The 23,993-nt window shown below is 41.2% G+C and overlaps 2 protein-coding genes across 4 annotated transcripts; both read left to right on the forward strand.

Annotated features, from left to right (window-relative positions):
- Positions 1–1,133: 1,133 nt before the first annotated feature.
- Positions 1,134–18,827, forward strand: fgf11b (fibroblast growth factor 11b). 2 transcript variants are annotated; one of them, XM_037269731.1, is made up of 6 exons: positions 1,134–1,525; positions 1,893–2,217; positions 9,424–9,534; positions 10,157–10,260; positions 14,216–14,414; positions 14,660–18,827. In XM_037269731.1, the coding sequence occupies exons 2-6, from the start codon at positions 2,025–2,027 to the stop codon at positions 14,794–14,796; spliced, it is 744 nt and encodes a 247-aa protein (XP_037125626.1). In that variant the 5' UTR covers positions 1,134–1,525; positions 1,893–2,024; the 3' UTR covers positions 14,797–18,827. The 2 variants fall into 2 exon arrangements, with proteins under 2 accessions (XP_037125626.1, XP_037125627.1); XM_037269732.1 differs by lacking the exons at positions 1,134–1,525; positions 1,893–2,217 and adding an exon at positions 4,438–5,550.
- Positions 18,828–20,988: 2,161 nt separating this feature from the next.
- Positions 20,989–23,945, forward strand: LOC119133439 (claudin-7-B-like). 2 transcript variants are annotated; one of them, XM_037269276.1, is made up of 4 exons: positions 20,989–21,485; positions 22,619–22,783; positions 22,871–22,955; positions 23,059–23,945. In XM_037269276.1, the coding sequence occupies exons 1-4, from the start codon at positions 21,263–21,265 to the stop codon at positions 23,210–23,212; spliced, it is 627 nt and encodes a 208-aa protein (XP_037125171.1). In that variant the 5' UTR covers positions 20,989–21,262; the 3' UTR covers positions 23,213–23,945. The 2 variants fall into 2 exon arrangements, with proteins under 2 accessions (XP_037125171.1, XP_037125170.1); XM_037269275.1 differs by having other exon boundaries at positions 22,619–22,955.
- The last annotated feature ends 48 nt before the right edge of the window (positions 23,946–23,993 follow it).

Below are 23,993 nucleotides of genomic sequence, written 5' to 3' on the forward strand. Positions count from 1 at the left end.
TCTCTTGCGCACTTCCGTCGCGCCGTGCCCTTGTCCCTCCACCGAGACCAAACCACCGCTGTCAACTGTCAATCAAGTCGTGACGTACGGTGACCTTGTGTGGCATTGTTAGAAACCATTTGAATTGACCTTGGCTTTTGCTTCTGCTCCGAGTTTCCTGGGAAAATTGGCTTGCAAAAGAGGTGCCAAGGAAAATAGCGAGATTGATTAGCCCTCAGATCAGTTGCTTTAGTGGATTTGAAACCCGAAGTTCCGGGGAGATTTTCATAGGATTTCTATGTCCAATCACAGCACAGCATGACGGTGTCGTTTGACTATTAATTCGTTTGGCATCATGCACATGTCGTTCTTTAAACAGCTAAAACTGACATTTATTTCCCTAAAGTATTTTCTTATATACACAGCTGAACATATAATACATTTCTGAATATGAGAAAGCGAGCAAATGTTTAGTTTTAACAAAGGTGATTCATATCATATCAACCCAAATCTAATATTTGCTTTCAGACTGATTGAAGGCATAAAGCAACAAAAGAACGCAGCAGGGTATTTGGCTGGTGAGACGTCTAATGAGGCACAATGTCTGCCCATATGGAAGCATAGTTTTGTAAATGCTTCATTATTTTGTATTCATGCTTAAAAAACCAAAAAAGAGTCAAGGTTATTCCTTGCTTCAAAAGTGTGCACAACGACGTGGATGCCAGTATCAGCAGTATAAGATATAGGAATCAATATATTTAATGCTTTAATTTTGGATATGAGATGAATTAAATAAATCACAGGGAGAGTGGCGATGACGACTTGATTAGGAGATTGCTGCTGTGGGAGCGCAATACTGACAGACGCAGGCAGCAGCAGCAGCAGCAGGGAAGACTCCACTAACAAAATACACTCATGTGTAGATGCATTTGTGTGTGTGGAAGGAGGTGAAGTGCCACAATGTGCTCCTTTCACCATCAGTTCTCCTCAACAATGACTGGATTGCCCCCCCCCCCCCCCCTTTATTAACAAACAGACAACCAGCAGCCTCTTCAAAGGTGTGAATTTGTGAATTGGTCACTTACTGTTGTTTTTTTTTTTTTTTTTGCCAGACAACCTCACACACTCACACATCACAGCTTCTCACCCCCTCCCTCTCTTTCTCTCTCTCTCTCCCTCGCACTCATGAATGTCACCTCTACTGATGGTGGCTGCCGGAATTCACACACACATCCTCTCAAAACCACTCGCTGACTTTGGATGAGGAGGAGGAGGAAGCGGGGGCAAGGAGGGAGCGGGGGAGCCGGTGCTGAGGGGATTCGCTGAGGACTGTGGGAACGGAGCAATGCCATCCAGAGGCAGAAGCGGAGTCTCTATCTATCTGAGTCCATGTCTCTTCACCGTTCCCACAAGCGTCGTCAGCGTGCCGCCTGCTGTTCTACCTCTGGATTTAAATCCGCCGGATTACCGCTAGGACTTCCACATCATTGTTGGACGCTGCCACCTTTAAATGGGAGGCAAAGTTCCTCCGTGGACTGCACAAATGGTGACAAACACCTTGATTTTTCATGCTTCTTTGATAGCTTCCTAGCATTAAAGATGATTTCACTTTTCTTGAGCAAAAGTCTTTTTATATGTGGAGTCATTTTTTTGTAATGCCTGAAAGTAGGACTAGTTACATTTTGAACTTGTCTATGGAGGGAATCTTTATGGTGTTGAAAATTTGTGAAGAAAAGCATCATCCTTTTCCAAAGCCATCCTTGCTTCTTGTGATCAAAATGTGACTGTAGCACTTTCACTCTACGATATATTCGTGTGTGTGGCGAGTGTACATTGGACTGCAGGTGAACTTGCATCTCTCCCAGTTCTTCCATCTCCGCGCCCACTAAACTGTTCCCTGTTAACCCACTTAGGGTTCCCCTGTGGGGGCTTCTCTACAACCTTTCGTCCTACTCCAGATTTTGCAGCAAGTAAAAGCTCCAGCAGCAGAAGGGGCGCAGGAAAGGAAGACACCCCCCTCCCAAAGTTGAGAGGGGGGTGGGAAAATGGCAGCTCTTGCTAGCTCACTCATCAGACAGAAACGGGCAGTCAAGGACGACCAAACCAATCGACCGGTAGCCAACAAGCGGAAGCCCTGTCCAAAGAGCAACAAGTCCCTGTGCCAGAAACAGATCCTGGTTCTCATCTCCAAAGTAAGACTGTGTGGGGGTCGCAAAGGTCGCAACGAGAAGAGACCAGGTGAGTCATTGCCACCATCAAACTAATCTACTGTGCATACCATTAACATTTTATGTGGCATTTTATCTGCCCCTATTTGCTTGCTTTATATACATCGTGAAAAAATATGAGCGTTTCGCCCCCTGCTAAATTCAATTCTCAAATAAGATTATATGCATTGGATGAATGGACTCTTTTGCAAACAACAGTGATTTATCGACACGCAAATGTATACAGGCTCACATTTACATTAAGGTAGCCCCAGTAAAGCTGTTAAAGTCAGCATGAAATATCATTATTAACTGCAAAAGTCAAGAGAAAATATCTGATAGGAAGTCTGCCTATATAAAGATATTCAAGCTCAGTAAGAGATTTAACACTTAATAGTCGTGATTATAATTTTCAGTTAAGTTCACCTTATGATGCAAAATAAGTGAATTGCTATTTTTGCTTTATTGTATTGGTAAAGGCACAATGCAGCTCTTGTATTAGCTGTCTTTAGATTTTGCAGGTTTACTTGGTGTACCGATATGACGTACGCTAAAATTGCTGATGCAAAACAGAGTCGGACCGGAATGATTAATTGTGATCGCAACGTAGCATAAGGAGAGAGATGTGATTGAACGTTCTGTTTGAATGACTCATGAGCTTACACAGAGTTGTTCATTTGCATGATTAACGAAAACTTTTTGTCAAACAATTTGCGAGGATTTAGGGCGCATTTGCATGAGAACAATGCATTAAAAATCCGAGTTTTTGTTCTCAGCATTTGTGAAAAGTTCCGCTGATTTCACAATGAGCAGCAGAATTGCCAGAGGACACAGATTTGCATACGGCACATGCGCACAAACTGGTTGTTCTCCCTTCATTGTCCAACAGCATGTTTGACTTGAGAATTTGAGTTATGGGAGTACTGCGGCGCCGCTGGTCAAAGAAAATGTACAATTTGCTGGAGAAGCTTAAGCAAGCTCATTACCATGAGCTTGACATACGCGGCAGTCCTTTCTCTCGACATTCATGAAGCGGCTTGTGAAAGTTTTTTTTTTTTATGTTGGGGGTTTTTGCTGTTTAAGACCCGAACCACCAAAGCAATATAACTTGAATCTGTTTTTATGGTGAAACTGTCTCATATAAACTGCTTCTCAATCACGCGATAGCTTTAATAATAGTAGGAGGTTCCAAGTTGATCTTTAGATGCCAATTCTGTTTTTTAAAAGACACTATTCCATCAACTGGAGAGAGAAAATAAGTGGTTCTATTATTATAATGCTCCTAGTTTCTATTCCTGAGGGGAACTGTTTTGCTTTACTAAAGCACAAGAAGTCTGCTTCAGTCTCACAATGCAAGTTTGAGACACGGTGCTGAACAATGTCCTCCATGAAATGGCCACATACTGTCACACTTGATTGGGGAAGACGGTGAAAGTTTGAGTGTTTGCCTGCCTGCAGAGCCAAAGGCTGTTTCAAAGCACATTTAATGTGGAGCATGATGAGCAATGATGATGAGGACCATCTATCATTCTCAACATACGTCTGCTGAACTTCAAACAGCATTTTGCTTTAAAATTCAGTCAAGTTCATTCAATGGGCACAAGACGGTTGCACAGCACAGTGGATAATTTATGACATTGGGAAGTAATCGTATAATTTTGACCGTTTCGGTGAGTATCAATGCAGCTGTAACATCGTAAAACGGTTACACACTGCAAGATTACAGCTGGTGATTGTGTTTTTATTTCTTTTGTGTAGCCTGGACAATGAACCAACATAGAGTAGCTGTCAGATTAGCATCATGTCTGATGTTGCAGTGGCAAAAAAAGGTGAAATAGGGGAGTATTGTTCCTTTTGCTTACCAAGATTTGTTATTATCATTTTGATTGCATGAGACACTGTTCAGATGCTCTGCATGCTGTTTAAGAAATGCTGCTCTGTGTCAAATGCAAAACTTTTGAAGGAGGATTGTGTAAATGCAAATGTTGAGAATTTGGGGAAATGCAAATGTTGAGAATTTGGGGAAATGGAATATTGTGATGGGCTGGCTACTAATCCACAGTCTACCCCGCCTATCACCCAAAGTCAACTGGTTGGTTTCTAACCCCAATCCCTTCATTTGACTTTTCTGTGCTTAACAGAAAGAAGATTGTTCAATTCAGCAGCCGAATAAAGAAATGGGCGTCTCATTCATGGGATAATCTAGGGAATTATTTCTTAGCGCAAATAGTTATTGAGGTCAAAATATTGGACATTTTCCTGCAAGAAGATCAAAGGTGATATTTGCGGCCAGAAAAGAAATGATGCCTTGGCATCACTTTAGTCAATTTACAAGCCTTCAATGGGATTTGGCTCATGGCCCCAGGAAATATGATATTTCACGGTGATTGCTATGATATGCTGTGATGTCTCAAATCAGCGTTGAATTCATTCATGTTATGTTTTATCACAAAACTGAAATTGAGCAAAACTGAAACCAGCAAGATGGTACTGATATTGATCTGGTAGACGTATTTTACATGGAGAGCTGGGGATGCCACACCTGAGTTGCTTGGGGCCGTTTTACAAATTGGCACGTCTGATTGTAATTTATTCATTCATAATTATTATTAGTGCTTGGTCTACGCTACTTTCTTTCATATAGGTCGGGCTGACAATGCTGTAGTCAAAGTCCCTGGCACTAAATTGCATGTTTACGGGATACGTTGACTTTACAATATCCTGTGGGTGAGGAAAGCGATTAAAGATTAAGCTACATTTATACAACTCAACTGCAAGTCATTTGTACACACAAAAGTTTCCCACATGCACACACGAGAAGTAAAGCTGCATTTCCACAAAACAACCAGGGGCTCTGTTGATTATTTAATCTCTTCTCTAATCTCAAACACTTTTTTTTAAAAAAGGGGGGGGGAGTTGTCTCAACAGTTGATCAAACCAAAGCATCACGTTTCCCACAAATCTGCATAGATCCATTCAATGGCTGCCGCCCTTATAATATAATATATTGACAAATATTGTATAGCCAACGACATCAAAATTAAAAAACTAGTTGAAACTTTGATTTGCATTGCTGCAAGGCGAAGCAATGCAGTCGAGTACGTATCTGAGGACGGTTTGAGCACAAATGTTAGCCCGCGGCTGGGAAGCAGCAGACCGAGTTACAAGGAGAGATCCAGCCGAGGATGGCATTAAGCTGACCCCAAGAGATCAGGGCCGGGCAAAGTCGCTTACTCGACAACACCTGATCAGACGATGCAGTGTTGGGTAGCTTCTCATCAGAACTTTACTGACTGTGACAGGGGTCAGAGCAAGGCAGAGGGAAAGCGAACAGGCGGGAGGGAGGAGGAGGAGTCCGGTAAAGGTAAACATACTAATAGGAGAAAAATCAACATCTTAGTCATGTGAGAGACAAAAAATTGTCTTTCTAAGTGGGGCCGGATGGGAACGCTGAGCAACCAGACAGATAAAGGGGGGTAATCAAACATGCGGGAAGAGAAGTAAAGAGAGATAGCAGAGGAGATTAAAGAGAAGGTGGGTGGAAGTGAAAAGAGCTGTGAATCAGCCTGCCGTACAGAAAATGCCAGACCACTGGGCTGGATATTAACTGTCACTGCGAAAAGCTCTCTTCAACATGAACTTTTCGCTGCTCCCTTTTTTTTTTTTTGCTGTCGAGAGAGCCTCTGTTGTTATATTTGATTGTTGTTATATTTGATATTTGATTGACTCATGATTGGATGTTGTTCGACATGCACAATTACCAATGCTCCTGTGTTAACATGCTGGAAATCGATAACGGTGAATATTAAACTTGGTGGGAATATGTGGAGGGACAATATTACCAGGGCGTGTCTGAAACAACAATCATCAATGTGTTTGAGCTCTAAACTTGGAGAATGAACTATCAAACTATCTAGAACTAAATGGCGTGAAATGATGAGTGATGACGAGAAAACTCCGCAATCTATTCCATCCTTTAAAATTCATCAGATTAGATCCAAGCAAAGCAATAAAGTTTCCAACTCTAATCTTTTCGTGGTTTCTTAATAAAAGTGGAAATCTGGTTCAGCTTATGGGTTTTATTTATGCGTTTACTTTCATTTCGTGGCTTATCTAATTCCATGTCTCTTGATTGCAGAAGCTTCCTGTCACTTGCGGGGGGAAAAAAAAAAAGGCAAAGGACATGAGCGGATTGTCTGTGCTGCTTTCTGAATTTAGAGTAGGCTTGATATTTAGCTGTGGAGAAGATGTTGACAAAGCTCTTGAGGCGACTGAGGGATGTGTATGCAGAGAGCATCCGTTTGTTTCCTGTCGTCCTGAAGGTAGCACCTTAACCTCCCACACATTCTTGCTAAGTGGAATCGGTGGGCGCTTTGATTAAAGCTGACAGGGACAGACTGAACTTACCTCCGACCAAAGAAAGACAGTGAAGATGTACTAGGACACCTATTGGGGTGCTGATGAGAAGACAAGTGAGAAGGAACGTGCAGAAAGAAAAGGGGCAAGAATAGGCATGAAGTATCGAAGAAAAGCTCTCAAATGACCAAAGTTATATAATATGTCTGGGGTGTGCTTATATGAATAGTTTATGAATGCAAATTAAAAAAGAATAATATTATATGACTCAACGACTATAATATATCCCTTGGCAATGTTCAAATGAGATGTGATTGCTAAGCAGAACATGCAGAATGAAATTTTCTGGAAGGAGTAAAGAGCTCCTAAAACTGACTTTCAACAGCTGGAACAAAACCAATGTATATTTTATTTACGTACTATTTATATTTGTGTTTGATTTCTCTGATTGTCTCTTTTAAAGTCTTGGCAGAGGACTGTGCTGTTGTGAAATTCTTACAATTAACACAATACTTGATCTATTTGATATCTGTCCAACTGCATGTTAAAAATAAGAGGGTGGCAGAGACATAATAGTCAGGGAGGTAAGAATTTTAAAGTCTTGAGAATGTACAGTAAGTCAAGGAACCCCCCCCCCCCCATTGTTTGATTCGGTCAAATGTCCTTGGCTGCTCAGTCATGCAGCTCCTCGTAATTACCTGCAGCCCTCTCAATAGAAACTCGGCTGCCGGGGGGGTTAGCAAGCAACATACTGAGCTTGAATCAAGGCTGATAAAAACATTAGCGCAATGATAACTAACACCTACCCAACACCGATTAGTGATCAACCTCAACTACTGCTTATTTTTCCTGAGCAATTACATGGCAGCTAAGGGTTTAAACATCCTTGATGGCTGCAGTGATGCGTGAAGTGATTGCCTCGGCTTCTAATGCGTGTTGAATTCATTTATACAGACACACTTCTAATTGCTTGGTGAATAGTGGTACTATTAGAATGAGGCCTCATTCCTCCCACGGGGTTTTCAATAGGATTATTGCTATTGAATGTAAATTGATGAGGGGCGTCCCTGGGTGTGTAGACCGTCAAATGGCTACTGCAGCGCTTTCATAAACAAAAACATTCTCTGGTATCTTGTTTCGGGGATATTAGAACTTGAAACGGAGCACTTACTCACGGGTTTTTCTACCTGCCAACTGCTATTGTTGGTCAGGTTCGTAATGTGATGAAGGTCGCTCGGGAAACGGGTCTGCTGAAGTTACGGGTACCACTTGCGCCAGTGATGTACACAAACAGACAGGGAGATCTCTTTTGTGACCCACACTCCACTGACCTGGATCAGCTAATGTTTTCTGTCACTCAAGCCCACATGGGTCCTGCGAGTGATGAACGACATCATACACAAGCCACACATGGGAAATATGCACAGTTCCGGAGAGCAGAATGTGCCTCGGGCATATTTAGCTCAAGTTTTGCAAGTTAGATGCAGGTGTTGAAAGGTGACATGCCGTCGCAATCGAATTACACTTTGTATGACATCTGGATTTGGTTGCCACCCTAGCATGGAAACATTTGTTATTTTGCAGAGGGAGCAAGCCAGGAAACTTAAAACGACTTTATGTTTGGGCTTTGAATACATCTGGAGGCCACTACCTCAAAACACTGAGCAGTCAGTTTCTTTTCTTTTCTTTTCTTGTCTGTGTTGCATTTGCATCAGTGCGACAGAAGCACAGAGTTTGCGCTCATGTAAACAACCGTGTGTTTTGCTAATCCAACGGGAGGTAGACTGCTGTCACAACATGTTACTTTCCGTCATTGCGTGCACGTCTTCAGGACTTTTGGGAGCAGGAGAGGGGATGTGACATGACAGTAAAAGGGACACAAATCATTAAAGCTGGAGTTGAACGTTTTGTGAAAAAGGAGCATTACATACAGATGTCGCATAGTAGAAACAATTGCTTAGCCTTTCTTAGCAGAAGGAATGTTAAACAAGTTGGAAAGCATGTTTCGGGGCAGGGGCAAAGAAGATGGCAAGCAGATTTCAAAGTCATTAGCCGGGAAACGTTGCGGCGGCATGTTTGTAACGATGGGAATAGGTCACCATTTCACTTACTATGCCTTGACCCTGGAACACTTCCGGAGGGACTCTGCACTCTCGATCTCATCACTGGATCATCATCATGCCAATTTCTTGCTCCCTGTGCTAGTAACCGGAAGCAGGGCGTACTGTATTGCACAACGTACCAGGGCACTACCAGGGGGGGCTGAGGGCATGGGCGGAGTTTGGTGGAGGAGGAACACCCACAACACTCCCTGGTCCTGCTCCTTCATCCATGTTCACCTCTCTCATTAGACATACATTGAAGAGGAATGGTGAGATTAATAAGTGTGAGCAGTAAAAAAAAGAAAAAAAGAAAAAAGATGAGTCATAGTGGACCTGCAGGGTTCTTCCTTACTGTTTGAATGACCAAGAATCAGGAGGTGAGGTTCTGTCTCTTTCTTAAATTAAAATGAGCTGCGGGGCTTTCGCTCATTAAACATTCACTCTTTTTCACCACCACTCTTCCTGTCCCTCACTGCCCAGGTTCCTGATTGCATCTTTTATGTGGCTAACTCTCCGACTCGCTGACTAAATTTAGCCTTTGATGACCCCAGCAATTGCTAAAAAAGCACATGGTAGCAAATTATTGCATTAATGCCATGGCTAAAACAAAATATATTATTAATCACCTACTGGGTGTATATCGCAAGGGATTTGGGTTTGAGCGATAAATGCACCTTGGGCAATTTAAATAAGTAAAAATGCTGTCGAATAATCTGATTGAGGTTTCAGGAAAAGGCATGAGTTTCTTCTTCTGATCTAATCAAGATGTTCATTTGCAGAGCCACAACTGAAAGGCATTGTGTCCCGCCTGTATAGCCAACATGGATACTACCTACAGATGCAGCCCGATGGCACCATGGATGGCACAAGAGATGAGAGCAGTTTATTCTGTAAGTGTGTGTTTACTATTAAGCCTCTTTTGGCATTTCGCTAAATGTGTAACTCTTGAAGGGTGCCACTTTCATAGCTAATATAGTGGTAATTTTAATTCTTCTTTTTGACATAATGTGAATGTTATTTTAACCTCTAGAAGTCTAATTTTATCTTTTCAGCCTTAAATTATGCAATTTATCCTGCAGGTATAATTGAATTTGGAGGTTTGACCCTCCACACAAAGCGCTATATTCAGCGCTCAATTTTAAAAAATTTCCACATGTAGTATTTTGCTGCTGCCTTAGCTTTGAAGCATTGTGTCTAACTATCCACTTTTATCTCTGCTCCAAGCCCCATTTGCTGAGGTGGAGCATCCCGCTATTATCCAGTTTTAGAGGGTGTGTTAAGCTTAGCGAAGGTGACACGGTGTAGAGTTTGCTGCAACATAAACTCCGAGAGGTCACAGCATTTGGGCAAAAAGGGAGATGTAGCGTGCAGTGGAAAGACTGCAGCCCCCAAGACTGCGACAATGTAGAAAGAACATGGACGTTTTCAGCTGCATGATTTTGAACTCAACGTTGTCTGACTTGCTATTTTCTCTCCTTTCCCATCTTCCCTAAACTGTTTCATCCAATTTAGCGCAGTTTAACCTAATTCCCGTGGGACTGCGGATTGTGGCAATCCAGGGTGCAAAGACGGGGCTGTATCTTGCCATGAATAGTGACGGATACCTCTATACTTCTGTAAGTATGCTGTGCAGATCAGTCTATGAAAGCCCAAAATATTGGTGATTTTTGAGAGGTAAGCTTCACACGCTGCTATGCATGAGCCGGATCACGTCGAAGCTTTTTAGTGGTTACTGATAAGCATTTCGCTGTGTCATCATATAAAGAGGGAATACATGCAAGGCCTTTATCTTCACTCCGGTCATTTTGGATTTAGAAGTGAATTCTGCTGCTTGTCAAATATATGATTGGTAATCAGAATTCCCTTAAAGCTTTTAGAATTACATTTTAAATGACACCTCACTCATGAATTAATTGAATGACTTTGACCCGTAAAAAAAAAGATACCCACTCTTTTACTTTTTCACATTTTTTTTCACACTTTGTTTTTATGAGTTGGTTTTAGTGATGGATATGAGGGCAATTATGCGCAAAATGGTGTGGAATATGGCAAAAGCACAAGCTCGTATTATCCCGTGAGCTGCACTGCTTATTATGCTTTTCCTCTGTGTGGGGATTTCCTCTGCTGCAGTCAATAGCTGGAGTGCGGCTCACGTTTCGTTAGGAGAAACCCACATTTACATACGTGCATGCAGGCACACTCTCGCATGTAGGTTCCTTACAAGTGAACACCTGTCTTTTGGTGTAATATCATGCATATTTGATTTTATGACCCCATATTTTCCTCTCAAGTGTGTCTAATGCACCGATTTAATAGTGCAGGAAGGGATTGAAGGTAGAATGGCACACTTCTCTGCTCAAAGGCCGTGCTCTGCTGTGCTTTTCTTTTACATTAAAAAAAATCCCAAGTGAAAACAATTTTAGGACACATTTTCTTCCAGAAGCTCAATGTAGACCCAACTCTGAAAGAAATGTTTTCTTGCCAAAATGTCCTCAACCCGTTATACAGTAAATACTATATTTTTTCTTTTGAGGAATGACTCTCCACTTAATTTAAAAAAAAGTGTATTTATTATATTTATACCCCTTTATGAATCCCATTATATCATCCTATTTGACACTTTATCCTTAAGGCGGTGGTATCAAACTCGAGGCCCGGGGGCCATTCGCAGCCCGGAGGATGATATTATATTGTACAAGATTTTGCCATAATTGCCCCATGCATGTGATTTTTTACAATAATTAATGGGCTACCAAACTCAGGCACAAGACAGCTTTCGGTGATATATAATTCTGAAGTGACACTAGTAAAATCTGTGATTATCTATAATAGTTATCTGTAGTAATCAGTTTGGATATGAAATGCCTCTGGCGATAATGACACAACACAAGCGTTACTTGTTTCCTGGGTCGCGGTAGATAATTAAAAGCTGAGTGATTACTAAAGGCAGCAGGTGTCACAGAAGATTGCAGAGAGAATGGATGCTGCTCCTCCCCTCTCAGATACGAACCATCTGCCAATCAGATCAGCATGGGACGCAAATCATCACATTATCATCAGTATACTTTATGTATGCTACCATAAAGCGTTATTAAAAGTCTGCCATATATGGTGCCAGTCAGCATTGAGTGTCTTCTGTGCTGGTAAACCTCTTAATGTGCACATCCATGTCTTATTGACTTATGTAACACGGTGCAGCTGCATCTGACTCCAAAACATCAGCAACATGCTCTGCTGTTGCCTTTTGATCCTTTTCTGTACAGTGCACACATAGTATGACGCAGTTTCCATTGCATTGCTTTTATGTTTGCTTCCATAGTATTATGGAAATATGATGTGATGTTTCTGAGGCTAGGCAAATGCATGCTTTTCATGTACGCTGGGAGCTGATGGGCTAGTCAATAAGCACAGCAGCCCCCGTATGACGCTGTGACTCCGGCCGTCTAAAACGGAGAATGCAAATAATTGCATGTCAGATATGCCGCCAGAACATGCTGAGAATTCTAGAAGCACATCTACATTTGGAGGGCTAATTACACACATGAGGACACAAGCCCAAATAAGACATTCTAAATTATTGATGGATTTATATTCCCTGTTCCTTACATCTTAATTATATGCGCAATGATGGTCACATGTGTTATTTTGACCTGTGAGTTTTATTAACACTTTACTGGTCCTCTGTTTGGAGGTATAATAGCAAGCCAAGTCAATGATGGCAAGGTGAGTTAAGCTTTCTGAAGGAGGTTGGAGAGATGTAATCAGAAAGGAGGGCTGCGTATTGGTGGGGATGGGGAGGCGGGTGCATTCCTGCATCATAAAACAGTTTCGTCCCATCTTGTGGATTCTCAGCACGGATGCCATATATTGTACCTCTCTCATTTGGTTTGGATGCATTTTGGCACCAGATGCACAAAGAAGGCCAAGTATGGCATTCAGTTACGGAAAGGTGAAACATTTTGATTTAATGGAGAATTCAATTATTATGCATTACAGGGCTTACTGTTCTCTTTGATAAATGTGTATTGTTTTTTTTTTTAAAACAACAACAACAACAACAGAACATGTCAATGGTAATATCGTCCTACTGCTATGATAATAAGTATCCACTGGTTAGTTTCTGTTTTCTGCTTGGTTCCAGAAGTTACTTCAAGGGGGATTCAAAAATAGATCTAACAACATGAAAACGAAAACGGACCCTTGTGTTAAATGGCCATGAAAAATCACTTTAGTCAATAATGATTGCTTAGCCGTGCCTGGATTTTTGTTTTTGCTTTGGAGATTACAAGAATGAAAGTTAGCGGATGTGCTTTCTATAGTTTGGTTATTTTCGGGGAAGTGATTATGAAGGCTAATTAAAGGGATTACTTGCAAGAGGGGTTATCCCTTGTGATTTGGAGGTTGAACTGAAGGGTATTTTGTTCGAATGATTCTTTATTTATACACGGGAATGTGTCAGTCAGATCAAGGGGCAGATGCTTTGTCAGTCCAAAATTCATTATTGGTCTTGGGGGCGATGGAAAAAAAGAGTGTCTATTTGTCTGTGTTTTTATCTTGTACTTTTTTTGTTACTCTCCAACGTCCCTTGCCTTTTTTTCTTTCAGACACCTCCTGCCCTCTGCTCTCTGATCTGATTAATAATGAATGAAGCACATCACCTATCGATCCTATCCTCTTTGCATTAGCCAAAGCAGAGGGTATCAAACTTGTCAGAGGATCCTAAAATAGCTCCGTGCTGTGGTGGTCATAGTAGTAGCGAAGTTTGTTGAAATAGGAGCTGGGGTTTGTTTTCCTCTGGTCTGGTCAGGGAGCAGGCGTTAAATGGGCGTAAACTCTTGAAGCAGCAGAGTGGGTGCAGAAAGGTCACAAAGCCCAAAATTGCCTTGTCAGCTAAAAGGTGAATGCCTTCCAGAGAAGGAGAAAGGTCTTGTATACCGTCTTTATCTAGGGTTGGCTCTTCACTGAAGTCCGTGTTTGTCAAGTGGTGGTTTCATCCTTCTCCTCAAAATCTCGGAGAAACTCAGCGCTCAGCCATTTCTGCAATGCTGATGGTGACTAATCAATTCACCAGATTGGCTTTGCTGTCTGACAGGAGAAGGACTCTGACAAGACTGATAGAGACTAAGGAAGATGTATATCTGTCTGGATTGCTTAATATCGCCAGTCAACGTTATACAAGGTTCAATTGTCCTCATGTAGGAGGACACATTCATGAGGGAGCGCTCTGCTGTGAGTTTGGGACTGAGAGGGGAAATGAAGATTTGGTTGAAACAGCATGTGTCCATTGTTGTCGGGATTGTGATTGTTGGGCCTTTCATCTTCTTTCCCCTTGGAATGTGGAATGATTAGCAAAGCTGTGCATGTTGTTTTGCCATGTATAGTTCATGCTTTTGTACCCCAAGGATAAGGATGTCCATGCTGCTCTCAAACATGCTTTCTTTTTACATGTTCAAAGATTCCGATAATGCTTTTATGCTCTCATGACAATTGCTCATAATTTTGCTTCCCTTGCAAGAGTTGCTAATGTGAATGCACCTCTGCCCCTTTCTCTCTTTTCATGTTTATTTCTAGGATCATTTCACTCCAGAGTGTAAGTTCAAGGAGAGTGTGTTTGAGAACTACTACGTCACGTACTCCTCAATGCTCTATCGGCAGACCCAGTCTGGTCGTGCTTGGTATATCGGTATCAACCGTGACGGCCAGGTCATGAAGGGGAACCGGGTAAAGAAGAACAAAGGAGCCGCGCACTTCCTGCCTAAAGTTATCGAGGGTCCGTTTGCATTTTTATGAGCTTGGTCAGTCATTAGGGATGGGCATTCAAATATATTAAAGAATCAACTGCAGGCAAATTTAGGATCAGATAATCAACAAATCTTTATTTCTCATTTCATCAAGGAATGTAGATTCAATTCAAAAACATTATCTAATGATGAAAATTCTGATTTTCTAATGCCCATCCCTTTCAAATGTAATATGTTTGACAGTAATTCTGGTGATTCTTTCTGTGCCGTACAGTTGCAATGTATAAGGAGCCGTCGCTACATGAGCTCACGAGTGAGCCCGTGAGTCCTCCACGGAAGACCACTAAAACATCCGATTCCCCGTCCTTAAAAAGTGGACGGAAAGAAGCTCCCAAGGCTGACGCCTCATAGCACAGGAGACAGAGGGTGGGTCAGAGGGCAACAGTGACACAAAGTCACCCATCATGCACGGATGACGGCTGCTGGGTGAATGGCCCTCATGGTGCGCTATGAGATGAAGGGTGAGCAGTCCATCAGCTGACATGATGAGAGAGGAGTCCCACCCCACTTTTGTCATCACAGAATGACAGACCTGGACCCTGGCCGTAACTTTCACCCCCTCCCCACGCCCATGCCAATGTCTCTAAGCCAGCCCCTATAAATTTCTTGATGCTCAGGCCCTTTCATCATCACTCATTGTCACTATGACACTTTTGTCTTTTCTCCCATGCTTATGCAGCATTTTCTCCACCGCAATTTGATATTCGCACATTTACAAAGCAGTCTCGACTTCATAATCCTCACCCATGAGTCCACTCTTGATCCCAGAACTTGGGAACTGTGTCGCCCCGCCGGATTTCGCCACACCATCTGCCGAGCGGCTCGGCTAATCATCGAGGTCAACCGACGCTCAACGAGAGATGAAACGGCTCAAAAAGTCGAGATGTCAACTGGAATCCCGGGTCAAATCGGGTCACAGCATGATGAGGATCCGGGATAAAGTGATGACTGAATATTAGAATGTCTATTCCTTGAACCACAAATATTTCTTAGCCATTGTTTTGCTAAAATGAATTTGACAATACAACTTAAAATCCATGACTTCCCAGTAATATTGAAACACTTAAATACAGTAAAACCATTCACTAATCATCCAAACACGACCCATGCAATCTTAAATCAGAGTAACATTGGGTCTAGAAATCAAAAAGGTTTTAGACGGGAACAAAATATGTATATACCAGCTTTGAAACACCACGGGATGCATCCCAAAAAAATGAAAAAAAACCGGCACAGACACAAAAACAGAATAAGTGACATTCTCTTTCCAGCCTTTCTCCCCATCAAGTGATCACTTATCATTAGAGAGCTAGCTCAAAGACGACACATGAACAACTGGGTCATATTTTCAATCCAGTGTGGATCAGAACCAAGTCATCTGAAACCGAGCGGAGGTGTATACTTCACTCAGCATCTGCTGTCAGCATAAAGCCGGGTTTGAAGGCAAACATCAAAGCCGGAGGAGCCTCCGAGCAGGAGCACTTGTTATTCTGACGATGTCTGGCAGCTTATCCACCCTGCTCGCTTTATCAAATCACCTTGGAAGAATCGCCCTCAAAAATGGAGCTGTCTGAGTGGGTGTCTTGGTGGGACTGTGCCTTGTGTAGCCATGTCTTTGACTCCAAGGATGCATGTTATGCTTGGGGACGAGTGTCGGCGCAAGGGCAACCTTTTGTCATACGTAGAGGATAGGAAAAGGAAAAGCCAATGATAACTGCTCCGTCCCTGCATAGCAATCATTTCAAGTATTGTATAGCAAAGTGAGAGTGGGGAGTACAGACCAGGGTGATTTAGCTGTTACGCTGACAAAGTTGGCACATTTTATGAGTTTATATTTAAAAACATCAGATATTCACATCCCTATCCACTTTACAGAGCACTGAAAGAAGCCCCGAGTGGTCATAATGCTGAAGGATGCCCCCGCAAGTTGTCAAGACAGTCATACAATATGTAAACAGACAGGGAAAAAAAAAAGAATGTTTGGGGAAAAAAATGACTGCTAAGACTGGCTTAGTAAAAGAAGTAAAGTAAGTATGTGGAAGAATTCAAGGAATGTTTAAACAGGTTTGTAAAGTATGTGCATGCATGATTAAGATTTGGGTAAGACAAGACAGAGCGTAGGAGAGAAATAAAGGGCACAAGGATCGATAGATACAGTTAAACACAAACAAGAGACTTGTGACGGTTGCAAAAAGACCGGGTGGTCTGCCAGAGAAAGCAAAATCTTTCTGTTCACAAAAAAAAACCCTCAGAGGCCAGGTGTGTGGGAAAACTGACTTTCTTGTTTCTGCAGTGCATTTCAAAACATGCTCCTATCCTGACTAAGTTAAAAAAAACTGCATGAGCAGACAGATGCTCTTTTCAGACATACATTAGAAGTTGAGGTGAGATTCTTCAAACAAACCACCCCCGCTGCTCAGATCCCTTGTAGAGTAATCGACTATGCACACCCTGGACATTGCTTGAAACATTCAAATCTTAACTTACCATCCCGAAGGATGACAACCCACAAACCACCGGCGAGGCTTACAGACAATAAAGAATATTAAACTGCCGTACAAGCGAGGAACAATTGAGTTGATGGACTTTTAAACCGCTGTGGTAAATACAAATCATAACTGCATTTTCCTCTAACAAAGACACGCTAATAAAACTTGTTCAATCTTGCAAGAAGTACTTCAAGTGAAGACCAGGGGATCCCGATTGCTGTAACGAATAGCAATGTTTAGAGAGCAGAGATTACATCCATCACTTTGTCAAGAAAAAAAACCCCAACACATCCAGGGACTAATGTCAGAGATTGTTTTTGATTTACATTCAATGGAATAGCGTCAATTGTTTTGTTTAGAAAAGCAACACTTCAGTTTCCGTTCAATGAATCCAACTGCAATATGATGTGAAATGAAGAAAACAATAATTCTGTCTAAGAAGGATGTTGATTTATTTTTGATTGATTTGTAGTTCAAGGTTCCACAAAGTGTTGCTTCCATTTTCTAATTTATGCAAATGTTATAAAATGAGTCACTAATTCTATTCACTCCAGTGGGGAAGCAGAATATGAGCACGGATTATGACCGATGATAGTAAAAACTACTCATAATTTTCACAGGCTTCATAACTTGAAATTAACCATCTTTATAAAGAATACAGCTTAGCACTCCTTTATCTCACACTTGCAGTCTTTTTTTCTTTAAATGGAGTTTTTCTGACAACAAATGGAGAGATTCGATGTGGTCTTTATAAGCTATTCAGCAGTGTGCTGTATTATAAAAACTGTGACTGTGTCAGAGTTCTATCATATTTAATGTATGCTATGTCCATGATACATATGAATAATGTACTATGTCAAGTCCTTTTTATTCTCTTTATAGCGCTCAATATGTGTTGTTTGTTTTTGTTTGATGAATTGTGTTCAATTTCCAATGCAAAGTCTTCAAATAAGTGTGGTCTCTCTTTTTGGTCTGTTGTCTTTTGTTTGCAATGATGCATCTTTACAAATGCGCCCCCCCCCCCTTTGCCCCCTCCCCCTCTACTCCCTTGCGTGACCTTCTTCCCAGCTGCTGTGAGACTGACTATATGTTTGTGAAAGATGTACTCAAGTGAAAACACCACCAAAGCTCACATGTGCCCTGTCAGAGCCAACAATGACCTACGTGGGCTCATAGTTCTGGTCACGCATGTCTTCCAAAAGTTTCCTTCAACTGTAACTGTAACTGTTTCTCTCTGACCCCCCCCCCCCCCCCCCCCACACACACACACACACACACACCACCACATCCCCCTCGGACTCTGGGTGTCTCAATCTCAAGTCAATCTTCTTGTCTTCCAAAAAAAAATCTGATGTTTTCAGAGAAAGAATAGAGACGATTTTAAGCCATAAAGGAACTTGGACATTGGCCTTGATGGCCCAAAAAAAGATGGTCTGGATCTGCAGGCATTAGACACACTTCAAGACAGCCAATAAAACAACAAAAACTGGCTTTTTTTCCCCTTCCTCTTCTTTTTTTTTTTTTTTTTTTACAATTCCATAGGAATGAAAACCAGCAATATGCAATGGAACTTTTTACCGGTTTGAAATCAAGGACGTGGAAATTCAACAGAACTGCAATGGATTTGCTATGGCAATCTTTGATCTGCAATAATACTTAATATCTCGAATGACAAATGCTTTTTTTTTTTCCTGAAATATATGTCTCTGTGGTTTGACTCTTTGGGGATGCATCCCTCTCAGTATCTAACACACACAAGGCCTCGATTTACCCTCTCGAGTAACCTTCCATCATACCTGTGTCTATTTCTACAACTCCTATACCTGGATTAAAAGGAGGCGCGCTATTCTGGAATATTATTCAATAAAACAACATATATTTGTATTGCTGTAAGCAGTGCTGTTAGTGTTTTGTCGCCATATGAAGAGAATAACATTCAAACAAATGCAACATTGATCTCCCTTTGGTCTTGTACTGTATATTTACCATTTAACACCAGCCATTTTGTTTACGCAATGACTGCAATGTAGGTCAACTCCCACTAGGCGGCAGTAAAAAAATAGAACACAGCGTGGTTGGCATATTAATCCATGAGTTCAAAGTGTCACTTTACCGCAAGAAGGTGACACTCAGGGAGTGACTAATCTGTCTCTATGTGACAGTCTCGTGATCGACTGCTGATTTGTCCAGGGTGACCCAGCCCGCATCCTTTGCCACCATGTACAGCATAACTTGGATAAATAATGATCACATTACATATCCTGCAGTGCATTCCAAATATTTGCACAAAAGCATATGCGGGGATAGCCTGAGAAAGGCTGAAGAATTACAATGCAAAGAATTCCAGGATGATGCGAAGCATTCCAGGAATCTGGAAGAATTCCAATATGGGAGGAAAAAGATGCAATCTCAAGGAGATTTCCTTACAGAAATCAAATGATAGCTCAGATACACAGCTCACAAAGAGTGGGTGGGTAGCCAACATTTCTGGCCTAATAAAATGCACTATAACCATGACATATTAATTTAATTCGACCTGCACTCACACCTGTTGTGATTTTTTTGCCATTCCAAATATCACCCGAAAGATGAATTTCTGTAACATTTTCTTACAAATATCCAGACACACTTCTTGAATTTGACTAGACATATTACACACTTCACACACTTGACTCAATGTTGATAGAAACTTTCTGGACAACTGCAACCTTATCGGTGGAAAAAAAAACATTACGACCATTACGGTATGTAGCGGATATTGACAAATTATACATGATTATCCATATTCCCTTAATACATGTGGCATATATAGAACGGCATGAAATTAATTTATTGGTATGTTGGAAAGGGGAAAAGACAAAATCAAAGCACTGCTTCCAAAATAATGAATTGTGAAGTCAGACGTCTTTGTGAAAAGCGAGGATTACTCCAGAATATATCAGATGGGTGAATAGATGCAATTACAACTAGTTCACAGCCTTGCAGTCAATTAGACAGTACAATGTCAGAATGATTACCATGCTAAATGGATAGCTCATGTAGCACGGATTAGGGTAATTAACTTACAACTCATAGTCATGATCAATCTGATCAGCATCCGTTTCGGAAGATTACTGAGCATGTGTCCCAGTTTGACATACGGAATAACCTCTGCTGTACAAATGCATCTGGGTGACGTCATCGACTCAGTTTCAGTTGATGCTTTTCGAGTAACTGTTTTAGTCATCATAGTTGTGACAGATAAAAAAAAAAAAACTAAATTATAGCCCGCCTCTGCAGTGTGACTCATAGAGTAGAATCAGTGGGCAAAGTCTTGTCAGTATCAATAGAGACTGAATATGACCAATGGCAATGTCGTTTTGTCTCTTGTATTTAACTTTGAAATAAACACAAATTAAATGACAAGTAAATACGTTTCCTGGGGGACATAAAAAATAAATGACAGCAATGTTGTTTTAACATGAAGATCGTGATATCATAATAATGATCATAAATATTATGAAATTCTGTCTGAAATATATTTCTTTCAGTGTGTAATTGTCTGAAATGAGGAAAAACATGTGGATAACGTGGTATTCAGGAGAACAGAATATTTATATTGCGTATTTCTTGGAAACATGGTATTTCATTAAGAGGATGAGCATTTCCAGAGCCTCACTTTCAAGATAATAATTGCCCAATTATAATTGAATATATTCAAATGTTTTATGAAGTAAAGATAGCTGTTAATAAATACAGTTTCGTGTGATTTCTGATTTCAATTCAGTGTGAACATTCATAAAGCTAACATTTGCTGGGCACAGTAATAATGATTTGCGGGTCTCGAAAAAGTACTATTAATAGTCTTTCATGCAATTATGTGAAAAAAATTGTGAAATTCCACTCAAATTAACAACAACAGTATCTGCGCGTTTGTTTTGTCGCAGGTATGCTACGGCAGGATTTTTCCGGAAATGCTTACGTCATGAAACTTGAAGCGCTCCTTCAAGCGGCGCACGCGTCGAAACTGTGTGCGCGCCCCCGCCCACCCGCAGCAGAAACTGACTAAAAAGCTCGCTCCCGCTGTCCGCTTCCTATTCAAGGTGCGGCAAAGCAACAGGTGCGCAAGGTGACATCGTCGGCCATACAAGAACCGCCATTAAATTTTTTTTTAACTTACATTTGGAAAGAACAACTGGACTTTTTCTAACAGATTTTAACATACAAGCTTTTTGGTTTTTTTTTTTCCCCAACCCTTCTATTTAGACCAGTGAGGAATACTATTGAGCAGGTGGAGGTTTCCTACCTAGTTTTGTAGTCAGGTCGTCGTCGAAGAGGAAGAAGAGAAAATGGCCAACTCCGGGTTGCAGATGTTGGGCTTTGTCCTGTCACTTCTGGGCTTGATAGGCTTGATAGTGGGCACAATTCTGCCCCAGTGGAAGATGTCGTCCTATGCCGGGGACAACATCATCACAGCAATAGCCATGTATGAAGGCCTTTGGATGTCCTGTGCTTTCCAAAGCACTGGCCAGATCCAATGCAAAGTCTATGACTCCATCCTCCAGCTCAACAGTAAGTAATACAACTTAAACTGACCATAATCTTATTTTTATAAATAACCTCCATTTGAACCACACATTTGTCTTTGAGAATCGCTCTTAATTGAAGACTGCTAATTTGACTTTAATGTGAGCATACTTGTAAGAACAAAATTGGGCAAATGCACCACACCTGTAATGGGGAAGTTACCAACTGCCTCTTTAAGCCACCGTTATACTTGCCCTATTTATTTACAACTGTAAAAATTCCTGTTGCTCGACCTAACCGGTTTAGTTACTTATTGACACTTCTCCCCAGTGAAAACTAAGCATGTTTATTTTTAAAAAAAACTTCCCGATACTGTATGGCATTTATGACGTAGAGGAGATTTGAATGTGAATGTTTACAACTTCTGTTTTCTTTCAACTTATCTCTTAACCCTCACTCTCCCGCCACACACACATGCGCTATAGTGAATTTTTTAAACAGTTGCAAAATCATGTGGTAGAAAACCGACTGTCAGCCTCACTTGGCTATAGAAGTCACAAGGAGGAAGTAGCCATGTAGGCCTACAATATGAAACAAGGTCAATATACGTTAACTCCATAAACTAAATTTTATGATTCTTATCTGTCTGAAGGTGTTTTGAAAAACGGGGTTAGGCTAAATGAGTCAGTCATTATTGCACTTCCTTGTACAGTGTTCAAATTAGTTTTAGACATTTTTCCAATCAATCAAACATGCGCAACCTGCCTTTGCTAAACAATACTAAAGTAAAGTTCTGCTCAGGAATCACTTGTGAACAATGGTTTGATGTTAAAAAACAGCAATACAAAGAAGCAAAATTCAGGAACACTGCATGCCTTGACTGGACAGAGAGTCTTTGTTTGTGGGTAGAGGTCACAAGCCTAAAATGTTAACCTGTAGCCAGCATGTGAAATTAGGAGTGTCCTCCCATGATGTAACCTGAAACCTGGTCAGACCTGTTTGAGTTTCTTGCACACTTGAGTGCCCCCCCTCCCCCACTATAATCCATTTTCAGGTGTAACCAGCTGAAGTTTATTTGACACTTTCTGTCTTTTAGTATCTTTAAAAAAAAAGGGTTTCAATGAGGTTATGCATGTTTACCTTTTCACTGCTTGACAAATTGAGTCCTTTTCCCTTAGGTGCACTCCAGGCAACACGCGCCCTCATGATTGTGAGCATTATCGTCTCGGTGGCCGGCTTGGGTGCGGCCTGCATGGGGATGAAATGCACCAACTGTGGTGGAGATGACAAAACGCGCAAGTCTCGCATTGCAATGACTGGTGGCATTATCTTGCTGATTGGAGGCAAGTTTTTTTTTTCTTCTTCTATACACACACAATACATCACACATGCTCAACATTTTTTTAACGGCATTCTTTGGCTACCCACAGCTTTGTGCTCCATTATTGCCTGCTCTTGGTACGCTCATGACATCATCCAAGCTTTCTACGACCCGTTCACGCCAGTCAATACAAAGTGAGTATACGCGCTAATGCAGGATAATTCTATTTTTTCTTAGCTCATGTATGAATCAAATGATGTGCTTACCTTTTCTGACTGCTGTGTAATCTTTTTGAAGGTATGAGTTTGGGTCGGCCATCTTCATTGCCTGGGCTGGAGCCTTCTTGATTGCAATCGGAGGTGGCATGCTGGCAGCTTCTTGCCCGAGAGGCAAACCTACACCAAAGTATCCCATCTCCAGACCTCCGAGCAGCACCAAGGAGTATGTTTGAGCAGGATAAGGATCCCTTCAAAAAGCAGCATAATTCATCTCGGAAATAGTCAAGACAAGTTGTACCTGTGTATTGGTTTATTCAGGGCAATTTTGAAATGTTACTGTAACTTTTTAACCAACACGTTCAAGTTGCTAGCTACTCAAGAAAGTACACCAACTTTGTACTTTCTGAAAAGATGCGGTCAAATCTTGTATTTTAACACTTGAGCGTTCAAGTTTTCATGAAATCTAAAGCGCATTATCCTATTGGCCATGCTTAAAAATAGAGACCATGTTATGCTGTGTACTTTCACTGTTGCTTGGTGTTAGTGAGAGTAATATGTATGCACTGGATTGAGAACAGATATTGGAGGAAACATTTAAAATCTTTGACAATATTCAAGCCGAATGCTCAAGTCTTAGCGTCTGGCACCTGAGAAGTGATTACAAATTTCCCTTTTTTTGTGCCTTTTATTTATATGAACAAGACAAATGATTCAGTACTACAGTTGACTGCTTCAATCAAGTGCCAGAGTGAAATGCTTAATTTACGAGATTTTTTTTCCCCAGCAAGATTGCCAATGTTTTCAGTTTTATCTGCGTCAGTGAAGGTGTTCAATAATTGCTGTGTATGTTAATGGCTTATACTTGTACTCGTTTTTAGTTATGGATGTTGCATTCCATTTTTAATGTCTTTTTTTTTAATTTGTGATAACGACCATGTTGTACATAAACTGGAAATACAAATTTAACTGACTCCTGTATTCAATCATTAGATTCAGCGACAAAGTCCGTAACTT

This window comes from Syngnathus acus, chromosome 14, assembly GCF_901709675.1.
Source record: "Syngnathus acus chromosome 14, fSynAcu1.2, whole genome shotgun sequence".
NCBI lineage: Eukaryota > Metazoa > Chordata > Actinopteri > Syngnathiformes > Syngnathidae > Syngnathus > Syngnathus acus.

Coding starts and splice junctions, on each gene's coding strand:
- fgf11b (XM_037269731.1), top strand. CDS start 2,025: ATGGCAGCTCTTGCTAGCTCACTCATCAGACAGAAACGGGCAGTCAAG. Junction 9,535..10,156: donor AGATGAGAGCAGTTTATTCT/GTAAGTGTGTGT, acceptor CATCCAATTTAG/CGCAGTTTAACCTAATTCCC. Junction 14,415..14,659: donor CCTGCCTAAAGTTATCGAGG/GTCCGTTTGCAT, acceptor TGTGCCGTACAG/TTGCAATGTATAAGGAGCCG.
- LOC119133439 (XM_037269275.1), top strand. CDS start 21,263: ATGGCCAACTCCGGGTTGCAGATGTTGGGCTTTGTCCTGTCACTTCTG. Junction 21,486..22,618: donor CTCCATCCTCCAGCTCAACA/GTAAGTAATACA, acceptor CTTTTCCCTTAG/GTGCACTCCAGGCAACACGC. Junction 22,956..23,058: donor TTCACGCCAGTCAATACAAA/GTGAGTATACGC, acceptor ATCTTTTTGAAG/GTATGAGTTTGGGTCGGCCA.